This window comes from Anoplolepis gracilipes, chromosome 2, assembly GCF_047496725.1.
Source record: "Anoplolepis gracilipes chromosome 2, ASM4749672v1, whole genome shotgun sequence".
Taxonomy (NCBI): Eukaryota; Metazoa; Arthropoda; class Insecta; order Hymenoptera; family Formicidae; genus Anoplolepis; species Anoplolepis gracilipes.
Genome location: NC_132971.1, coordinates 19,294,589 through 19,317,875, shown reverse-complemented (window position 1 = coordinate 19,317,875; position 23,287 = coordinate 19,294,589). Strand labels below are relative to the sequence as shown.

Sequence of the window (23,287 nt, the reverse complement as noted above, 5' to 3'; positions counted from 1 at the left end):
AGCATTTCCACTCGAGCCACGTGCTCGAGATCCGAATCTATCGAGAAGCACTGGACGCGGATCGAGCCATTGTTTATAGGTATCGCGGCGCTATCGAACAAGCAGGAATATCGACGAGTCGTGGAAAGTGCTCAAAGAGATCTCACTTTGATGGCAAGTCATTGGCCGCAAACCACGAATTTTCCAGCAAGTGCTATTTCATTCGATTTACTTTTACCTCGCAAATAGTTACGCATTTCTCACGCGCCGTGGTATTCTTACGTTGCATACTAACGACTCCATCGTTTTATTCATCATTTTCTTTTATTTGTTTGTAAATAAAGTTTCAACAGACTATACAATATATTTAAAATTTTTCTCGAGTTTAACAACATGTATCTCTAAAAATCTCAATTAAATAATCGAATTTCCCTTTGTTTTTAAATTTATTAAAATGTCCCGACATATCGACTTGAACTTTATAAAGTATTTTCAGACATAATTTTAATTGAAATTTAATATGATTGAAAAGCACATTTGATAAGGAATTTAGGACGAATTAGCCAAACTCTGTTTCGCATCACGAAAGAGATTGCGAAACAACGAGTTTATCGAGACTTTCCTTTCTGCGTCGCGCACGTTTACATTTTTCCGCCATACTTGGCTTTCTGATATTTCTTTTCTCTCTATCTTTTCGTGCGTTGTGAGAAGTAAAGACTCGGGTCGAATGGAGCGGCGCCTTGTCGTCTCTTATAAAGGTAAATAACGTGGCCTAGACGGAGGAACTTTAGCGCGAGGGCTCAAAAGCTTTCAAGAACCGAGCACGTCAGCCTCGACTAGGATATGCCGAGGAAAAGAGGCGCATCCTTTCGGAGCGTCATGATAAAATTAAGTAAACTCCATCAGTTCTTAACTCGTGCCGAGATTATAGCGTCGTATAATCCTTAAATGCGTTCCTCCAATTTCAGGCGTTGCTCGAGTGAAATCTAAAACAACTCTTCATTTCTTCGCTAACTTATCTTTTTATGCGAACGAGCAAGATAGCCATTATCACAATCTGCTTCTCTTCTGACTTACAACTTTTCGCGCGCGTAAATAATTTTTTCCACATAAAATCTCGCAAAGTTATTAAATTTCCTCCTACATTTTCTTGGCGAATTTCTAATACCCTCTTTTTTCAATTTAGTAAAACGTTTTAATTATGGAAACTCAATCTTACTCTCTTCCGCTTGTTAGTATAGTATAAATGTGAAATGCAAAAAGATTTTAAAATTTTAGAAAAGAATGACACAAAACTCTGTTAAATTGACAAAATTGTCTTCCGATGATTTTGATTGTGGATATTAAATAGTAAGATGCTATTTTTCTTTATATATTTGAAAGCCACAATTTTTTGTGTTGTAAAGTAATTCTAGTAAGTAACTTCTATATCAGTTACAAAGAGAGAAAATGGTATGACTCTCTGAAATATTCGTCAAGTTGTAGTTGCGGTGAAAATAATAGTGCTTTAAAAATACATACCGCCTGCGGCGTAAGAAAATTCACGACGAAAATTAAAACATTGTTGACGTAATGCACAGTCTTTGCATTGTTCTTTTCTTTTTTCCTTCCTTCCCATCAGAAAGAAACTGGAAGTCAAAATTCTTTTACATAAAGACTTTACGATGTACTATCCCTTAACGTTACATTAAAATATGTAAACATGTTTGTAAGCTATTGTTACTTTATTCCAAAACAATGTTATACCTTTATATAAAATTCTAATTTTAATTATGAATAAAAATCATCTTTTATTAAGGTTTCAATTATAATTCTCACAAGCTATCAACGACAAAGCTGAAGAATGACTTCGTTCGTCTGTTTTTGCTCTTTAATTTTCCATGTTCTTTAATTATCAACAACTCATATGTAACTTGAAATTTATTATTAAACTTAACATTTAAATAACTAACATTCTTCATACTTTACTTTCAGCATTATTATTCTATTGTCTTCCTGTAAAAAATCATAAAAATAATTTTTCACTTTGATAAATACGTTACGGGCTCTAATAAGCCTCGATATTTATCTCTTTTCTCTTTTTCCCTCGCTCATTTCAGGAAAGAAGGAAATAGACTTCGTGCTCTTGCCAGGATAACGTAAACCAAGCAGATCAGCTTTACGTGATAGAGCACATCGCCAACACGAACTACGAGGAACGAGACGAGAAAGAGTTTGCTCGAGCGCGATGAGACGTGCGCAGGAAGCAACAGGAAAAGAAAAAGTTAAATAAATCGTAGTAGCCCTCGGCGTTGCACTGCAGTATCTTAGGAGCAACTCGTTCGCATCGTTCCTTTGCGGAGTCCTTCCATCTTCCTAAAATGTTTCTCTCACTCGCTACGATGCATCTCAGAAACGGAGCATCTTTGAGAGGTCTCTACTATTTCAATGTTAAAATTGCAATTGCGTTATCTTTTTTTTACACTTATCTAACAATAAATATAATTATAGCGCTCGGTATGTTTTTTACAATATTTTAATCTATCATGTTTTGCTATTCTCATTAAATTTATATCACGTTTACATTATTATGTGATATATATTTAAAAATGGTGTAATACAGATATGCTATATCTTCATTTCGTTCCGATCACGCTAGTAATATTGAAGCATCTATCGACATAAACTGTCGCGATTGATTCGCGACACTCAAAGAGCGACTATGAAGTCGGGAAGGCGTGTTAAGAGCGACTTCTCAATTAAATCCGACTGAGCTATGCTATCCGCTACCATCAAACAGACCTTAACCGAGATTTACGGAGGACCGGAATTAAGTCTCTAGAGGATTAACAGGGTGACCCTCTACGAATCGCGTTCCCTCATTCGCCGCGAGCGCTGTGGACTTTAGAAACAAATTTAGTCATGCTGAGAGATTCGCGTAAATCATGAAATTACACCTTTGGTATATGCGCGCTGATATGTTTATTTTATTTTATAAGTAAGAAAATTCAATGATAATTCCGAGAAACATATTTAAATTCTTATGTAAAATATTTACTATCATTTGTCAATCTTATTGATGCACGATTTCAAACATTTTTTAATACTCTTTAAATATAGTATGTATGCCTTGCAAGAGTTGTAAACTATTCACAATAATTCAAAAAACATCGATATTTTTCATAGATATTGAGACGAAAAATAATATAAATATTTGAAAACAACACAGAAAAATATAAAAATCACAGAACGTAGAATATATTGCTTCAAAATATCAACAGAAAAAATATCTAATATGTAGATTCTCAATGAAAAAAAAAATTCAAATCGTTAACAATTTTAAATAACAAAATAACTAAAAAGTTAAGAATCACAGTTTGCACATTATTGAATCTCTTTTTTTTTTTCAATTTGACATCAATAGTTTTCGATATATATCGTCTTCTTCGCGAACGTCATCAAATATAGAGAGTCCCGTGCAGAGAATTCGATTATTTTCGAGTGATCTCGAGACGCTTTCAGATTGCTGCCAGGACCTCTCGAGCTCGAAACGATCGCCAGGAGAGAAGGACTCGTCAGGAGTCAGTTTCTTTGGCGTTGCGGGAGCGAACAAGGAAGAAGCAAATTCGACAAAGCAGGAAATCTGCTCTTCAAGACGCGACTATGGTCCTCACCACGGTGATGCTTACTTATTTTCGTCCTTTTTCCTCCCCTTCAAGATTCCTGTCCACCTCGTTTTTCTACGCGGTCGACCCTCTTGATCTTCGACGAAGGAGGGATCTTCTCGGTACCTTCTCTTCTCTTTCATTAAATACACCGACCTCCGACGAAATTCAATTTTACTCGGAGAATTGCTTTTTGTTGTACCGTCGCCTGCTTGGGTAACCAGATCCGGATCTGCGACTTCTTTCTCTCTCTCTCTTCCTTCTTTTCATCTCTTTCTTATTTACTGTCCATCGAATCGTTCTCTATGTATCACGTAAATATACTTGTGTGTCTTCATGCATGACAGCAACAATCATTTATGAACATTTTAATATAGAGACTTGAAACAAATATTAATTTAAATTTGATAAGAAAAATTCTGTTTAATATAATAAAATGACGTAAAATATCAAGTATGAATATATTTTGTATAAAATTTCTTTAAAAAATTTACTCTTGATTTCACGTTTAATAATATTATTTCAGAGAATGATAAAATCACAACCAACTGTTGGTCAAAAATAGAAAAAAATTATTCTCAATTTAAAAATATATTTTTATTATCTTTTTGATTCTACAAAATCCAATTTTTACCTGTTTTCATCAGATATTAAAGAATCAATTTTCTTCTTAATTAAAAAGATGGAGTACACAGGATCCATCGCTGTGGTTTCAATTTATTTCGCATGAAACGTTTATTTATCGAAAACTGTGTGCAAAATTCATTTTGGTTATACAAAATCAGTATAAAGTATTATGGCGCTAAAGAGAGGGACGAAAATCGAGAGGAGAGGGGGGGGGGGAGGATATTTGCCAGATTGCATTCATCGTTGCTCCAATGGTTTGTTTTTTCAGAAAACACGTTTTCGAGATCGCGTGAAGTTTGCGGAGTCGAGAGAACCGCCTGTGAAGTACCATGCGTACAAGTTTACGAGCACCCTTGTCGGAAGTGGTGCGGAAATTACGTTTGTACCTTCACTCGCGTCCGTCATAACATTTCCATTTCTACTCGTAACGTAAACTACATGTGTATATATAATTCCATTATCTAAACATAATTACTTAAACGACCATGCGTGCCTCACCTTGTATTTCTATAATTTGACAATATTTATTTAGCCTTGAAGTATCGGAAAACTTCCAAACTGATTGTTATTCACTTAATAAAATAAATATTAATGATTATAATAAAATAAATAAATTATAACTACTTTCAATAAGACTTTTAATAAATAAAATAAATTATGTTCTTACTAATACTGTTAGATTATAGAAACGTTGCGATTTATAAATCTATAAATCTGTAAATCTTTTTCTATAAATAAAAAGTATATATTATACGAATTCAATCTTGTACATTCTAATGCAATTATGTAGATATTTATACTTCTTTTCTATCAATTTCTCTTCGCCTTATATGCAAAAGTAGTTTATCACATCAGCTCTATTTTACATTTCAAAAATTACTCTCTATTATTATTATTTTTAGTATTAAGTAAAACGCTTAACATCATGACGTCAAAGTTACCAAAAATCGCTCACTCTAGAGTCCATAAATCGCGTGGATAAATTGAGTTTGCGCGTGACGCGAAATGAATGCGCGTTTCTGTTTTAATCGCGACCACGTCGAAACTGTCTCGCCGTAACGAAGGTATTCAGTCGGGTTCGCGAACGCACTAATTAAATCCGATATTACGTAAACGAAATAATTATCAACAGGCAGCAATGGCGCCAAAGTGAGCACAGATGAATAAAGGCGCTTTCCGGTGTGACTCGCTCACGTACCGCAGAATATATGAACAAGAGAGCGAGTAAACCATATGTTACATAGATTACAGAGCTTGAATAGTATCATCTTTTGAAATGAATCTTCATATAACACAGTGTAGATCAATATTACCGCAATAAATAATAGCGCATAGAAATTTACAAACCTTTCGCGCCAATTTGACATTGTAATCATGTATCAATGTGTCTGTTTCATGGATTCTTAAGGAATGTATTTAATTTATGTAATTTTTGTTTTGTATGTATGCATTATAATCAAATTTATTAAATTAACAATACAATCATAAAATATAGAAATAAATCTAAATCTCAAAAAGTCAAATAAACATTATTCAGAATTAAGCAAGAATTGCAATTTTAATTAGACAAGTAGAAACGCCACTAAATGGAAGAGTTACATAATTCACACTTTAGCATTTTCATATTTCAAGTGAGATAAACGGCGAGTGGCGTCATGATTTTTTCACAGACTCTGAATAAAACAAGCGGAAGGAGAGAACACGCGGCATTCCTTCAACAAAAAAGAGAAAAAATCTAGAATCCGCATCTAGGTTTTCGGTTAATGCGTGGCTGCCATGAAAATCGCGGAATTTCAAGTCACATTGAATTTCATGTGCGAGAGAACAATGAAATAGATATACCGTTTTCTCTCCATTTCTTCTATTTTAGACTCTGTATATATTCTGTTGAATGGAATTAGTAATATTATTACTGATAAGCAGTATATAATATAATTCAGTTATAAATATAGCACTGCAAATAAAATGAAATCTCACTGAAAAGAATTAATTAGCGGTAGAGATTAATTTTTCAGTGCAATCTCTCTGCTATAACCAGTGAAATATAAAATGGAAGAACAAAATATAAGTGTTTTTATTGTAGAACAATGAAATACTCATTTTAAAATTTTGTCACTGCTTTAATCAGTGACATTTTCAATGATTTATTTTAAGAAAATCCTGGAAAATACGAAAATAATGAAACACAATGTATTTCGTTTTTTTTTTCAGCATTTAACATGACGATGTCCTACGACATGATCCGACACTTTCCAGATAATCGTCACGTATAATGCGGGCGAGGCGCTATATCTCAAACTAGATATTTGCACGTACCTTTCAAGCAGATCTTGTTCCTCTTGAAGACCAAGACGGTATCGTTGTACCTAGTGCCGGATGGTGCAGTGACATTCAATCTCAGCGCCAGAGGAATTTCGGCGCTAACAACCCCCGAACAGGGCAATCTGATCCTGAAGACTTGCAGGGTGACTGGGACCTCGCCCCTCGCAGAGACGTTCACTCTGGGTGGCAGCAACGCCATCAACCCGGAGGACGGTCCACCCAGCACTCCCACCACGTCATAATCCAGCTCCATGGAATATGGTAACTGTGTGAGAAAAGGAGTTACGTCAAAAAAACTTTTCTTCAGAGAGAGAACAGCGTAATCTTACATTACCATTGTCGCGAAGTTTGGGTAAACGACAGTTTTTAGCAGAGACGAAAATCTTTGAGAAAAACCTGATTTACTCTCGTGCTCCGATTACAAACTGCCCTCTCACGAGTCGACATTTCGCACGTAAAAGTAGTCCAGTTATCGTCCGCCGGCCGATAATCTGGCATGTAATAAAAATAGCGCCGCGCCCATAACTCACGTGGAAAAGCCGGAGACTCGCACGGTCCCTTCGTCGCGCACACCGCATACGATTGCACATATTAACATTATATTATAGATATATATGAATACGTATCGCCGCCGGTATCGGCCGGCGCATGCGATATTTCACGTTAAATCCCGCGCGTCGGTCTATTTCGTATTTACTGCCGCCTATCTCGTAATTTTTAACCCCGAGCCGAGGTGACGCAGGAGACCACGGTAGGTAGGGTAAAAGCACAGATCCTGGCGGGCACGATTGTACCGACCCCCCGTTCTGTCACACTCGAGATTGGCCCACCTCGAACGACGAGTAGTATGTTCAGGCACGCCACAAGTTTTACGAGGTGGCATAAATAACCCGGTTAGTGCTTCGTGATGCGGTGTCAACGGAAAGGCGACTCCACCCTCTCGACTCACCGGTAATCGTCGTAATCGTCGCGACGGGGGGTCGCACGGTGGCGTGACACCTGCCTATCGTACCCCCGTGGCGAACCGAGAGATCGCGCGCGCTACCTTTTCTCTTTCTCTCTTTCTCTCTGGATATTTATTTTTTTTTTTTTTTTTTCCAAACGTGTACGTAAGTTGCGAAACGTGAATGGACCGTGCACGCGTGTGCACTCTTCGTGCATGATACTCCCTCCGTTTCCCACTTGCGTAAGAGATACCGCGATGGGGGTCTCTATATCGGGACTCTCGAGCAGCTCTTAGATCATTCCGACCTTTCCCTTTAATTACAGAGAGTGCCTCAGTTTACGGTGGACGATTTATTTTGATTCAAGCATCGCACACGCGAATAGTTACTCACTGTCGTTGACATTGCTAGGTAAAAAGAGATCGTACAGAAGTTATATAATTTTAAGCATTTCTAAACTATTAGTGCAATTTTTAATTAGGGATTAATTAAATTTTTTACTTGACTTTAACAAATAAAATTTTATATTAAACATTAAATCCCGTTGGATAAAAGGGATAAAAATTTTTACCATAATAAGTCTAATATAATCTTCTACAGAAGATTTATTGTAATATCAATGACGCGCGCGATGTCCAACTTTTTTATAAAAATTCCATTTAACAAACTTTCCCATACAAACACCGGAGATGGTTAATAGAGCTCTCTTGGAGACGGGAAGATAAATGATATTTCCGATTCTCTTCAGACAGGCACGCGAGCTTTTTCATACTGAATGCGTTCATCCGGGCATTCGTCCTAATTGACGGTAACTTAATGACGATGCGGTTGAATCGAGGACGTGATGTCGAGGGTGCTTTCGAGACGGGACGCCGCCATTTGCCTCGTAATCGCTTCTCGGGGGTGACGATGACGTGACATCTATCCGTCGCGTTCGGGCTGCCAGGAATAAAACGTGTTTTCACCGTTCTACCTACGCGACACTAGTAATTGACAGAAGTGCCTCGTTCAGTCGTCGAAAAGCCACCCTTTTCTTTCATTCGCGCGCAGCCCTTTTCTCCCACGATAAATCAACTGCGAACTAAACGCGTTCACGTCTCTCGGAATTGCTCTCAAACGCGATCGGTAGAGAGAAATGGCCAATATCTCTAAACAAATCTGGATTGATTTGTAGTACGAAACGGTACAAATATATTTTAAAACACGAAACAAGATTTATAACTTGTAACAAGATTTATAAAAAATAAAATCCACTCAGACACGATATCAATAAATACTATCTATACTGACAAATATACATTTAAATAATCGTGTAAAGTTAAATTACTTTGCAATTGCGTAACGTAATTACAATAAATATTTCTTTCATTGTAATATAACGTTATTATTTTCGACAAAAAAAGCAATATATATTCTTGATGTAACTGTAAGTATAAATATCTCTTTTGGAAAGAATTTTCGCTATCGGGCGTATATTTTGCATTTCTTATTATCGCTCGTTACAAATTTCTCGATAAAAATTCGCGAAATACATCGCAAATCTCGATTCTCCTCGTTCAGCATCATTCGCGAAAGTACGAGGGAGACGTATAAGAGTGTACAAGACACGAAGGGTTCGAGCGATTTCCTGCAGCTGTAAGCGTTTGCTTAATATCCAGTCTCGGATTCCTGTAATAGCGTAAAAATGTTTGCTCAAGAAGCATCCGTTCTTATCGTGCGTCTCTCTCGAATCTAGAGAGAACGTAGTCATGGGCGTCGACATGACTTTTCCTGCGACGGCGGAAATTTTCTTGAAAAAAAAAAAGAAAAAAAAAAAAAAGAACTTGGAAACTTTTCTACTTTTTTTTTATTAATTAATGACGACAGCTATACGCGCAACATTAACCTTAAACACGTGTATTGCATTTAGGCTTGAGTGAATTTCAGTACTTTCAGTACTTTCTTATTAAGGCAAAATGGGACTTTGTGAGGTTCGTTAAACCACAATGCGCTCTTAATGAGTTTATCACGTAGTTATTTCACTCCTATAATTAACGACGAAATTCTCCGTTATATTTTTCACGCGAACAGAGTTGAGGGGTGCGATGGCACCCCGTTGTACTCCCGGCGACGCCCATGACGCCCAACACGGCAGTGTCGCGTGAATTGCGATCCGTCAACCTTCTCCCGTATCTTCCCCGTGTATGTGTGACGCGTTTTCGCGCGTGTTTCCGTGTACAGAACACTTGGATTCTGCTAGAAACGACGAGAGAAGCGACGAGTGTACCACGACGAGCGCCATTGTCGCTGTCGATGAAAAGGAAGTCGTATAACACGGGGAAATCCTATCGTTCGACACCAGGAAGGAAACGCCCGTGGCTTTTAAAGGGGGATAGAGAGAAAGAAAGAGAGAGAGAGAGAGAGAGAGAGAGAGAATGCACCCCGTCCGCACCCTTGCGTTTCCCCGCCCTCGATTTATACCGAAATTATGCCGCGATTTTGTATTATCGGACAGCACCAGGGAGAGAATATTAAAGGAAGGCGGGCTGATTTATCCTGGAATTATTCCCAGCTCCCGTATTATTCGCGTCCTTGTGTTATTCCAGTGAACGAGCCCGCCGGTTGATTCGGCTGGATACGCGTGAGCGATGAAAAATGTGCGGCCATGCGAAAAGTACGATGATAAACGCGGCATGAAGCGTACAGAAAAGAGTCAACGCCGCCGATCGCGGCTTCGGTGATTAATCGTGGCGCCGGGGATTTTCGCGAGATAGGTTTCAATATCGCGAATCAGTCGAGCATATGTTGTAAACACTAATAAGTTTAGACGTGATATTTCTTATCGGCCCTCCCTACGTACTGTTAACATTATTAGACCTTTTTTTATTTGCTGCTCGCATTTTGATAAATACGAAGACACTTTAATCTGATATCTCTAAAGAGAATTACTCACAATTTGTAGAATCACTTTAAATAATAATAATTTTAAATAATATTAAATAATATTAAATGATAATATTAATTAATGTTATTCTAAAAAAAAATATATATATATATATATATATATATATATATATATATACATGAACAAAATTTTTTAAATGTAATATTTTAAATGTTAATATTGTAAATTAATATATTACATATATGAGGATTGATGTATTTTTAATCTCTATACAATAATATGTTTATATTTTTTTTATATCAACAAATATCAATAATACGATTTAATTGAAATAATAGTTAGAGAATGTCAATTTTGTCTTTTTCTGATTTTTAAAAGATTTAGTATAACGAAAAACATAATCGCTAATGTACTCATAATATAAGAGTTATTTTATGTTTTAATCCTCATTTAAATGCACAGCCAAGAAATCTATTATTATTAAATGTTTTTATCTCTCATTCTTTGATCACGAAAATATTTAAAAATTCGCTTAATTAAATTCTCTTGTTATTTTAAAGAGAATAATAAAATTATTGTAATTATTATCAAATAATGAACCTACTGTGACAAACATGGTTTTTAAATTGAAAGAAAACGCATTAAGCAAATATCATCGAAACGTAGTTATATCGCAAACATTTCCGCGTAACCAAAAGTACATGATTCCAACCGATATCCATCGGTGCGTGAGCCACGAAATTAGTCACGTGTCGCTAAACACTCGAGGCACTGATCGTGTAATTTTTATGGGAATTTTCCGCTGGATCTTTTTACACGATTGAATCCATACGGTTTTATCCTATATCATACGGACGGTCGATTAAAATAACATATTTTCGAGTCTTTTCACGGATACCTGTTTTCATTTTAAATTTAAATTTGAGAAAGCAATGATATATATTTTCGTTAACCATACAGTTTCAAATTAAAAATTAAAATCTTGTTCGCTCGGTACAATGATGATAAAATATGAATGAATAATTTTTATCCGTATAGACACAAGTATCCGTATACAAACTGATAAAATCGTAAATTTTTTAATTGCAATATGAAATATGATAGTTTGATACAGTAAAATTAAAGTTTAATTACATTTAATCTCTCTCGTAAAAAATATTTTATTTAGAATAGAAGCCAATTTTCTATCTATTAATTTATATTATATCTTATCAATATTGTATAGCTCACTGTATCACTAAATTATCTCTAAATAACTATCAAAATACTACTATAATTAAATTTTTCGATTTAATACTTTATATTTGATCCAAATTAATTGTAATTAAATCTAATTAGTTTAAAAAAACAAACGTTTCAAATATAAACATATCAATGAAATTTTATTTCTTTTTTTATAGAATATCTATACGTGAAAAACAGAGAGGTGAAAAAGAAAAGTACATCGAGGGGAGGAGGCCAGCGAGATGCCTTGCTTTACGAGATTCCTCCTATGGTTTCCCTCTTGCTTTCGGTGTGCAATAACGAAATGCCATTGGTCTTTTTGCGTGTCCACTTTTCGTATCACCGCTGAGAACCCTCACACTTGAACTGTGGTGGACGAAAGTTTCGAGTTTACGCTTTGACTCGGTTCTCTTTTTTTTCTGACCAATGACCTTTACACTTTAGACGCAAGAAATTAAATTGAAGTCTTTGACAGCAACGCTATAGCAGACTCACAGTGTATTAAAAATTTCTCAATACACACATGAGATCTGGACGACAATAACTTTTTTTAAAAATATGCTTCCTAAACAATTTACAGTTTCAGACCCATAAAATAAAAATTTGAAATATATAAATATATAGAAAGAGAGAGAGAGAGAGATTTAATCGATCGCAGAAGAAAATTCAAATTAAAATAAATCCATCCGTTGAGTTTAAATACGATATGCTCAAGTTAACTCTAAGTACGCTTTAGATAGAGAAAATAATGCTAGATTAAAACTATATGAGCAAAATTAAAATTCTTCATAAAAAAAGAAAAATGACTAGGGATTGCAAACATCGCGTGCGTGCGAGCGGAAACCCCTTTAACATCCCTCTCGGCATTTACTTACAAGGCGCTCTTTAGAGGCACGCAACGGACGCTTAGTCTCGCCATAATATCTCAATCATATATATATGTATATATATATATATATATATTTATACATATAATATATAACCGCTAATGCTCTTATACTTAGATAGACGACTCGCCGCTTGAGAGACGAAAGCGACGCCTCTTCCTCTTTCGGACAACATTTATACGGGAGGCGTCTTAATGCCACTTTCGACGACACGATGAATTAATCACCCCTCGTTCCAGCGTCGTCTTTGACTGCCCTTCCCTAACCGTTACTTCGTAGGCAAATGAATGAACAAAAGAAAGAGAGAGAGAGAGAGAGAGAGAGAGAGAGAGAGAGAGGGGGGGGAGAGACATAGGGGAGGAAGAGGCGGAGGGCGGTTGCAAAGAGAAACCTTAACAATTAACCATCGTCATTTATATATATATCAGGAAGTGTAATGATACCGACGATACATGAGATTAATTAGGTGATAACAGGTAATGAAACTGATTAATACCGTTGCTACTACGAATAGACGGTATTCTCCCTAATTATGAGAGAAACAATAATACGTTTAAAAAAATAACTATTCTTTTATCAAGCACAAATTTTTTAAAAATATTTGAGTTACAAAATTGTGCATTTTTTTGTCTTCTTGATAATAAATATTAAATCTTTAGTTAAACATTTATTGACTGAAGAGATTGAATCATAAAATAAACTAAATAATTCGTGCATGATTTGTTTAAAATTTGTTTATGTATAATAATATTGTTTGTTATAATTTAAAAATTGTATACGCAAAGCATCTCTTTTTTTAATTATCAATCCCACAGCACATCAATCCTACGTTTAGACGCGTTAAAGTTTTTAATCGTACGAAATTATAATATATATGTTTTGTATGCACAGTTATCGAAAGATTATCTCTGCATTAATTTTCGGAATTACGCAACCGCGACGTAAATGACGACTTAACGACCGGTTTTAACGCTTTAATTATTAGCTCGACTGTACTGGCACGAAGAGAACAAGAACGTCGTACAAAGGGTGCAAAGCGAAGCAAGGGTGTGTTTGCGCCCTCGGTGTTAACGCAATATACTCGCTTTAGGGCGCGACGCACTTAACATGTGTACACGAACGCTGCCCGTCTGCGGACTGTCTGTCCATGTGCATCCATATTCCCTTATATGCTCTCCGTTAGCGTCTACAACGAGTTCGTCCCTTCCTTTGATTCTCTCCCTTAATGATTCGTATTCTTTGTAGCTGTTAAATTGGGTTTAATTATTGTTTGGAATATATTCTGCTAAGATGGATCATTCAATATTTAATTAATGCTTATATAATTTAACTATGTATTTGTCCGTACAATATCCCTTCGGGCGTTTTTTCTTGGAGAGAATGGTTTGCAGATTACTTATTTCGTTCTTATTCTTTATTTTTATTTTTCTTGTTCTTTCCTTATAGCTTGTAATATATAGTTAGCGATATGTTAGACATATTATATACAGTCATGATTTTAACATGTCTGTCGCAATATACATATCACTGCGCCAATCCCTTATTCATTTTCTTGAGCTTCATATCCCCAGGCATCACTTGTCTTCGTTATCTCCATGAAATATGAAATCTCTTGCCTCTATAACGTACCGTCTGCTACCACTCCTTTACCTTCACTATGTATACGTTTTCCTCCTTTAGTGCTTGTGGTTATTATTCTTTATTTCTTAATTCTCAGAATATGTATATGTATATACTCTATGCGATGTGTCTTGTGCATACATTGTTTACGTATTCTCTCATTCGCATCAAAGACAATGAAGAGCATCATTAATAAAGATAACAAAGGGAAAGCTACAGTAATGACAAGATAATGAGAACAAAGAGTAAATCGTATAAAATAAAAATTTACGCTTGAAAATGGTACGATTCGAAAGAATATAATAACTATTTGATGACTACAAACGAAAAAGTCATTAAGGTAAATTGAATGGAATCAGTGAATAAATTTTTAATGCAAGTCAATTTTCACACATCCCATTCTACACATGTATAATAATGTTGTACTTCGACCAGTTACACATATGAATATGTTTAAGCGTTTTCTAAAAATTAATCAATCGGTCTTTTAATTCGCCGACATTCACCTTTGGATCTATTATTACATCGATAAAAAGACAATTTATTTCCACTTGCGACTCCTACTTTGTATTTACTTTAAAAACTTCTTCAGGACTCTCGACGTCCGCCGGGGTGCAATATTCCGGACCTCTGCCATCGAGTTAACCTCGTTGCTGGGCGACAGGGTCTAATCGTGCAATACTAATTTTATTACGCGCAAGTCCAGTTAATTGGCGCCAGAAGCGTATAAATTGCAGCGGCTTGGCGACACTCGGCTCGTACGGACCGTAGGGACGTGGGGCAGTTTATCCTTAATGCGAAAACATTGCTTCCCCCTCGGCACCCTCGGTAGTAAGGGACCAGGTCGGGAGGTAGTCACGTAAAGGATTGCTGGAATTCCCGCAGGAATCTCGTGCGACGTCTACCTAGTGCTTACTTAGAAACCCGAGCGGTTCTCCACCGATATATATTGAACCTTGTAATCTTTTAATCCCGCCAGCGGCTTATTGGCGAATGGACGGGAAAAAAAAGAAACATCATCTCTTTCAACGACGACGTACGTAACGGACGTCGTTTTAAATCTACCGACGGAAATCTCCGCGGAAATCGAGGCGGCTTAACGGTGCGGTTACCGAGGTCGGGTGCGAACTTGGCGGGTAACAGCGGCGAAGTTCTAACCGAATCCGATGGCCCCGCGAAGTCTGCGAGCGATTAGAAGTCAAAGTTAGAGAACGCCCGTTATCGCGCGTGAGGCTTCCATTATTTCGCTCACGGCATTGTGCTCCATCTGTGACGTAAGATATTTACGCTAAAGATAACGCCAGGTAAATTATGCAACGTTGTAATGCCTTAATAGTGAATGCATCATATAATGCAATAATGTTAAACTAATCGCGAAACATTAGGTACTCTCTCGCATAATATTTTACACTACGAGTAATACGAGATACATTCTTTAGCATTATTTTAACGTTTTTTTTAATAACTAATAGAAAGTGTGAGATAATTTTGAATTAATTATAAAACATTATAACACGACACGACACTTTATGGTAAAAATAAATCAAAATTTTTTAAATTATTATAGATAGTACATAACACTGTGTTATTAAAAGAAAAATACTGGATATTTCTTTCTTGCGAGTGATTATATGTTTTTTTTATTCTTTACATTATTTGTCGATCAAGATTTTAGCCCTCCCTCTCCAGTCTTCAAACTATATTCTCTACTTCAATATATTCCATTATGCGCTGTTTACACGGCAGACGCTTCTGTAAGGAAATGAAAACGCCCTCGTGCACGATAATGGAAATCTGAACCGCACGGGAGAAATTAGTTTCTTTGACCAATAAAAGTGGCTATGTATTGCCGATAGAAATGAACGAATTCCACAAATTATTTTCCTAAATTTCCTACTTGACTTTATCAATGAAATAAAAAGTAAATCTTATATAGTTGAGATTCTTTTATCTAATCTAATTTCTATTTTATTCGCGCGTTTTCAATCTATATATATATATATATATATATATAATATATATTTATGCCATTTAATATTTAATTTTTAACAAATTGAAAGTAATTGTACAATGTTATTATTTTAAATCATAACTCTTTATATGTATTTTATATGTACTTTCATTTATAAAAAAAAAAATAAATTCATTTTATTCTGCAATATCAATATTATAATATTATATTGATTATTTATTAATGCTCTTTTTGTATGAATATAAATTGGCTCATTTATGTCGCATTATAGCTATGTATATACTTGAAACTACTTAAACACAATAATTGTAATCTCTCTTTTTTCGTTTCAATCACTACACTCTTTTATGAAGCTAAATATCTTTTTAAAGTTTAACAGTTGCAAATAAAAGTCTAGTATTTATAATCTGTTATATAAAAAATACTATAAAGAGTGCAATGATTGTAAAGAGATTTTAATATTAATGATGCGCCTGTAAATCTTAATAAATTGTATGTAATCCGTTTTATTTTATCTTTTACAATCTCAATATTATAATAAATTTTACTCTCTCTTATTTCCTATATCACGATACATATATATATATATCGACGTATCAAGTCAACTGCAAACGTTGAATAATGAGTACATCGTATCCGGCAACAGGAATAACGGTAATTAAGACAGACAGCGGGCGGAAAGACCCGTCTACTCTTAACATTGACTTAAGATTCGTTTACTTGGAGCGTTGTTCGAAAGATACCGCGAGCTCGAGGAGGTTCATCGAGAAGGCACAATTCGGCGAACCGTTTATCCTCGCTCACATCCGCAACGCGACAGGGACGGAAGAGGAGATTGGAATGACTGAAGTCCTGATGAAGGGTGGATGGTGAGGTACGAACGGGGTGGAACACGAGGGGAGGGATCGGGGAGAAAGAGGGGTCGAGGGTACGTAGGGCAATTTTCGCGTAATTCGATGGGGCGTGATCGTCATAGCAACCCCCGGTACCCTCCGTCCACCCTCTCTGGAAGCTGCAGCCTGTTCAAACAAGCCTCAAACTCCATACTAGGCTCGTATTTATTCTCTCTCTCTCTCTCTCTCTCTCTCTCTCTCTCTCTCTCTCTCTCTCTCTCTCTCTCTCTCTCTCTCTCTCTCTCTCCTCCTCTATTTATCTCTCTCTTTCTTGTTTCTATCGTCTCTCCTTTTCTTTCCCTCTCTCTCTCTCTCTCTTCCTCGCTATTCGTCTTTCTGTGGCTGCCGCATACCGCATCCGTCTTTCATTGTCCATCTCTCTCTTTCGATGCTCCTAACTCAAATCCGTGAACGGTACTCGGAACAGAATTTCAACAGTTGCGATAACTACCTGGATTCCTTCTATACTACACTGGCAGTGACGGTTCAATCATTTCATAGTAATTACTTGCGCGTTGATGTAGCGCCGTTGTACGCGAACGTAAACGCCGCGCGAGTTGACTAGCAACAACAGAGTCGTCCTCTCTCTCTCTCTCGTGTTTCTCAGGACGATATGTATCCGAGCCTCAAAGCTCGTCATTTAGTGGCCTGCGACCGGCAGAGAAACCTGCGGCCTGGCTCTCCGACGTGCCATAATACGGTCAACCATATGCGTCTCGTGGCCGCGGCTGCAATTACGTTCTCGCTGAGAATAGTCTGCTTGCAACGGGGCTTCATCGTTTATCATTGCTGTACCAAGCGTAATTCGTAAAGCGCCATATACAAACCGCCGCAAAATGGCTTTCGTCATGATACGACCTTAAACCTTACACACATTAAAATCTTTTTTTTAATATTTATATTCCGATAAGAAATATGAGGGAAGCGAAAACCTTTTCTTCATCTGATCCTATTATTTTTCGCGATAAATTTACGAATAGTCTTGATGAAACTTGTTTAAAATTTTTAAATTTTATAACAACTTTTTTATAATAAATGTTTTAGTGAATCTAGAAATCTAGAGAGTGCTCGCGACAGAGACATATAAATTTGCACGCGCGTTTCACGCGTATAACATCACTAACCATGCCTACTATTACAGTAATTTCTATGTAAATTAAACGCAGAAAACAAACACATATGTTTCTCGTTATTTCCGAAATGTTTTAATTAAACATACGTTCAATGAGGAAAGTTCATTGCGAAATAATGACTCGTCGCCATTATTTCCGTATATAAATACTCGAAAATTGCGTTTCTAATTCTCATCATTTGCACGTCCATAGCTTCTCATTATCGACCAATGCAGTCGCGTATGTCGATCGAATCCCGCAGAATTCCACGCGGACGAATATTTCATACTCTGTGATCATATAACGAGTCGCTTTAGTGCCAGCCGGGGCTGAAAAACAGCAACAACGAAAAAGAGAGAAAGAGGACTCGCTAACGAGATACCGTAGCTTCATCTCGCGACAAAATCAAACTTCCATTACCCATTCCACAGATAGGCAAAGCACTAGCAAACGACAGCAAGATTACTCATCGAAGTACCTAATCTCACCTGTAACTACTTCATCTTTCATTTGCCCGTTTTTAATTAACAAAGTTGCGCGTCGAAACTCGACACTTTTATACGAAACCAGATTCCTTTTTAACTTGTATATATATTTACCATCATGCATTTATAACAACACTTAAATATATGTCCGACCATCTAAATATTAAATTATTTTATTACATATCAGAGCAACTGCGTTGTTCGTGTATCTCTCCGTTTTTAAATTTAAAAGTAAAGTTTTACAAGTTTTTGCATTTTATTAAAAATATATCAAGCATCGTACTTATTCCAAATTAAAATCTAATTGGCTAAATTTTTTATTATTCATTCATATGGTTTTTCTTATCAAAACGATTCAATTGTCTATTTGAGCATTATAAACCATTTAAGCGCGTTGGAACGTGAGAGCGAGATCAGATTAAATTCTTTGCGCGCAAACCGGCGAACTTTTCGCTATCTCGTTTCGTTCGTTATCCTCCGCGGCTAGATGGCCGAAAAATGTTTACGTGCGAAACACGTAGCGAAAGACAAAAGAGATAGCATGAGGGTAGAGCTGCGAGAGCAAGGGAAAATTTAAGTTAACGAAACACAGACGCACGCCCCGCGCGCGTATTTCGAGAGTCCTCTCGTCGCGGAGAGATATATAAATTACCGTGCGAGAGTATTGCCCGAGCCACGCTTAATTATAAAACCGATAAATTCATCCCGTGGGACACGGGACAGACGTCTGGAATCCCGAGGTTGATAAACGAGCCCCTGATCCCGACCTCCTGCCTTACACGCCCGTCTACCGGCCACCCTCCGTGTCCTCTCTTCGCTTAAGTCGCGTCCTCCCGTACGTCGTACGCGCTTACGCCTCGATGGACTCGCATCATTGAGTTCCGGAATCTGGACGACCGTGTAATTAGATCCTTGGCCTCCGCAGACCTAACTATAATTACATTTATGTTACCTGCGAGGTTGTGCCGGCTATGAGATACCGGCCCGTCAAGGGACGTCCCTCGTGGGATCAAGTGTACGCGCAAACGCTCTCACACATTGTCCACTTTGAATCAAATTTTCATATCGAATTTACACGTTCGTTCCGTAATAACTTGTTCATTTCGGAAACGCTGTTGCGGAAATACTTTATTACAGAGATTTTGCGCAATTCGTTTATTATATATTACATATAAATATACATTCTTTAGGCTCGTTTATTGACACGCTTAGAAAATTGTACTAAATAAAGAAATTAAATAATTTATTTAATAATTAATAATCATTCTTTATAAATGAAGAAATTAAATAATTTTAATCTAAACATTACTTTTTTAAATTTACATATATCTATGAAGTAAGTTTTAAGTGTATACAATCCTTGTTAAATATTTAGAATAATTCTCTCTTATATGTTAAGTAAAATATGTTGGAAATCATAATATAAAATAGAGATGACTCATTGTGCAAAAATAAATCAAAAAGAAATATTTAAAAAAATAAAATCTTGTATTGCAATATATTTCATAATACACGTTTTATTTATTTTTGCAGAAAAAGAGAGAGCGAGAGAAATCATCTTTTTTCAATTGTGCTGCGCAATTTCTGACAGATGTCTTTTTGTATAATATAAAACTCTATACACACAAACATATGCAACATAAAATATGACATGTATTCAAGCCAGCGAAAAAGTAAAGTTTCGTTCTTTTCAATATTTTTCATTTTAGAGATAATAATTTTTATTACTTATTTAAACTATTTCAAGCAAGATTCTCGTTATTTACACCATTAAATTGTTTTAAATAAGAACCTCATTTATTATGTACACTAAGAGTAGCTTTGGACACTCGAGCTCAGTCTAACTGTTCTAAATCGCGTTAGATGCGAAGATTTAGATTCCTTACAGTTTTAATCGTCGTTAATCAAAGAGGCAGGTATGGACGTAATATTCCATCGATTCTCAAGTACTCGCTGATGGAAGGCGGACGCTCGCTCAATTTGGCGCGGTTCCAAAGCGGACAGATGTCCGTAATTCTCAGTTTGATAAACGAGCGCTTGATCCCAAGTTTCCTATAAAGTAGGAGGTGCCTTCAAGAGAGGCGCCTTCATACCTCGTCCTTATCGTGACACGTTCCCTGTATATTGTGTCCCATATATATTTTACATTATATTTTATTTTTAAGGATAAAACTGACGGCGCGGAAAGAAATAGATTGATGCATCGAACAGTGCCTTAAATAGATATGATTGTAACGATTTGTATAAGATTCTTTTATCGTAAAAAGTGTACCTTAATAATAATAGAACGTTTAAAGATCTTTATTTCCTTCCCTCCTCCGTATTATTTAGATGCTTCTCAACACAAATTATGCAAATAAATGAATATATATATATATATATATATATATATATATATATATATATATATATATATATATACATACTTGTTGAAATTGTATATTATTAATTCTCATTATTCATTTATTTGCATAATTTGTGTTGAGAAGCATCTAAATAATACGGAGGAGGGAGGGAAATAAAGATCTTTAAACGTTCTATTATTATTAAGGTACACTTTTTACGATATATATATATATATTTTGTAAGAATAAAATGGCAAAAAAATATAACGATGTCATTATTGAGAACGATTGTATATCCATGAACGAGGATGATTTTATCTCCTACCCTCTTAACCGCTCCGACGATTATTGAAGCACTTAGGTCGTTTGCTCCCCACCGAGATATTAATTCTCAAGGGGTTTAGTCGATTCCTTTTCTCGGGTAGTCACTCTCCACCAGAATCTCCATGGCTCGTCTACGACGAGGAAGAGAGAGAGAGAGAGAGAGAGAGAGAGAGAGAGAGAGGGGAATGGATTCAACGTAGCGGGTGTCGCCACAGTAACGAAGACTTCTCACGCATATAACGGATGCATCCGCGTATGGACAGGGACATATACACACACACACATACACACACGCGCGGCCGATATAGCATGGCCTTCCACCGAAGTTTGTGAACTATGAGTGAACCTATCGCAAGGACAAATTTCCTCATCTAACTTTCTCCGGGTAGATGAGATGATCGCTCAATGCCAGCGGCACCGACGCTACTATCTTCACTATGGCCCAGCCCCGCGCCCCCCCCCACCCCCCGTCCTCTTCCCCACCCTCCTTCTCACCTTTCCCCTCTCCCACAAGGGAAAATTAATGACGGAATCCGGGAGTTTTCTATAGGCAACTTTTACGTCGGAGATCCACGGCACCATCGAGTAGAACAAATTCACAAGGGAGACGAGGCACGAGGAGAATAACGACAATAGGTTCCCACCGACGCGGTTCGACACGAGGATGGACATCGCCGTTATCGTGTTTTCGTTCGACAAAGCTCTCGCGTTTAAATTGGCGGCGTGCTTCACGTCGGCGACGAACAACGTAGCGGGTCTTTTGTCGATAAACGAAGCGTCGTTGAAACGATAACGATGATTTATGTGCTAAATTCCCTCAGCGCGATTGTGTTTCATGTATTTTGATCAACAAGTATTTAATCGACAGCCACAAAATGATGAAAAATTTTTTTAATCGAAATTTTGTGATTCTGTAAAGTTAGAGATTCAATTTGAATCTTGCATGTTATATAAAGTATCTCTTTATTTGCGATTATTTATTTCAGTGAAACTAGAGTAATTTAAAAAAATTGTTGTACACACTGGCATAAGAGCATGTTCATTGTTACATAATTCGTGTATTCATGAAAATTTAATTACTTTACGCTGTGGAAGCTTTTAATCGTGGGCAACGCGTTCGCCTGATTTAACACATTAAAATTTTTGTCTGAGGTTTCACTAAGTCTCAAATGTATTATAGAAAAATTAGAGATGATTAACTGATTTTCGAATTAATGAAAATACAAAATAATAACATTTGCAATGCTTGAACAATAACAGTGTGTTTCGTGAAATAATTGATCTTTGAGATCTAGTAAAGATATATTGATAGTCGTCACGTAAAAACTAATAGTTATATTATATCTATAAAGTATGTATTTTGTTTAAATATATATATAATTTTTTTCATATCTTAAAAGTATTTTTTTATAATTCTTATTATTTCACTAAACAGTTACTTTAGCACACTGTGTAAAGACAAATGTATAGTCGGGGTGTCTATTCAAAAATCTTGTAAAAAAAATCCTTGAAAATTCCCAGATTTTCTACGTAATTTAGTTTAAAATTCCAAGTAAAGAGAATATTTTCCAAATTTTAATACAACTTTCATTAAAATAAATTTTTTTATTACATATATTTTCTAGTGTTTTTCATTTATACAAAGGAAAAACAGAGATCCTCTTAAGTTTCAAGTGTTAGATTTATAAATGTACTAAAAAACACTGATTAACTCTTCTAAGATAAGTATTTTCTTTCGCATAATATTTTCATTTCTTTATCATTAAAAATTATAAAAAATCGTCAGTGGACAAAGTAAGCAGGGTGAACTTGGCGTCTCGGTTTGTTCCGAGTCTTTTTTTTTAATAGCCAGAAATATTTATTTAATCTATTAAAAACTCTAAACTATTAAAAATAAAACGAGACCATTCTTAACAATTAATGAGTTTCCATAAAGTGGAATGCCAGTTTTACACAGACGGCTGACTGTTCACAATTGAGAGCAAAATTATCAAAAAGAAAGATTTCGAAAAAAATTCCTGAGAC

The 23,287-nt window shown here is 36.1% G+C and overlaps 1 protein-coding gene across 2 annotated transcripts in view; it reads right to left on the bottom strand.

Annotated features, from left to right (window-relative positions):
* Positions 1-23,287, bottom strand: part of LOC140662740 (tyrosine-protein kinase Dnt) — an 83,194-nt gene that overhangs the window by 19,281 nt on the left and 40,626 nt on the right. For both annotated transcript variants that reach the window (XM_072886339.1, XM_072886338.1), the window contains exon 3: positions 6,567-6,837. In XM_072886339.1, coding sequence (XP_072742440.1) covers positions 6,567-6,837 — 271 coding nt within the window. The remainder of the gene's footprint in view (positions 1-6,566; positions 6,838-23,287) is intronic.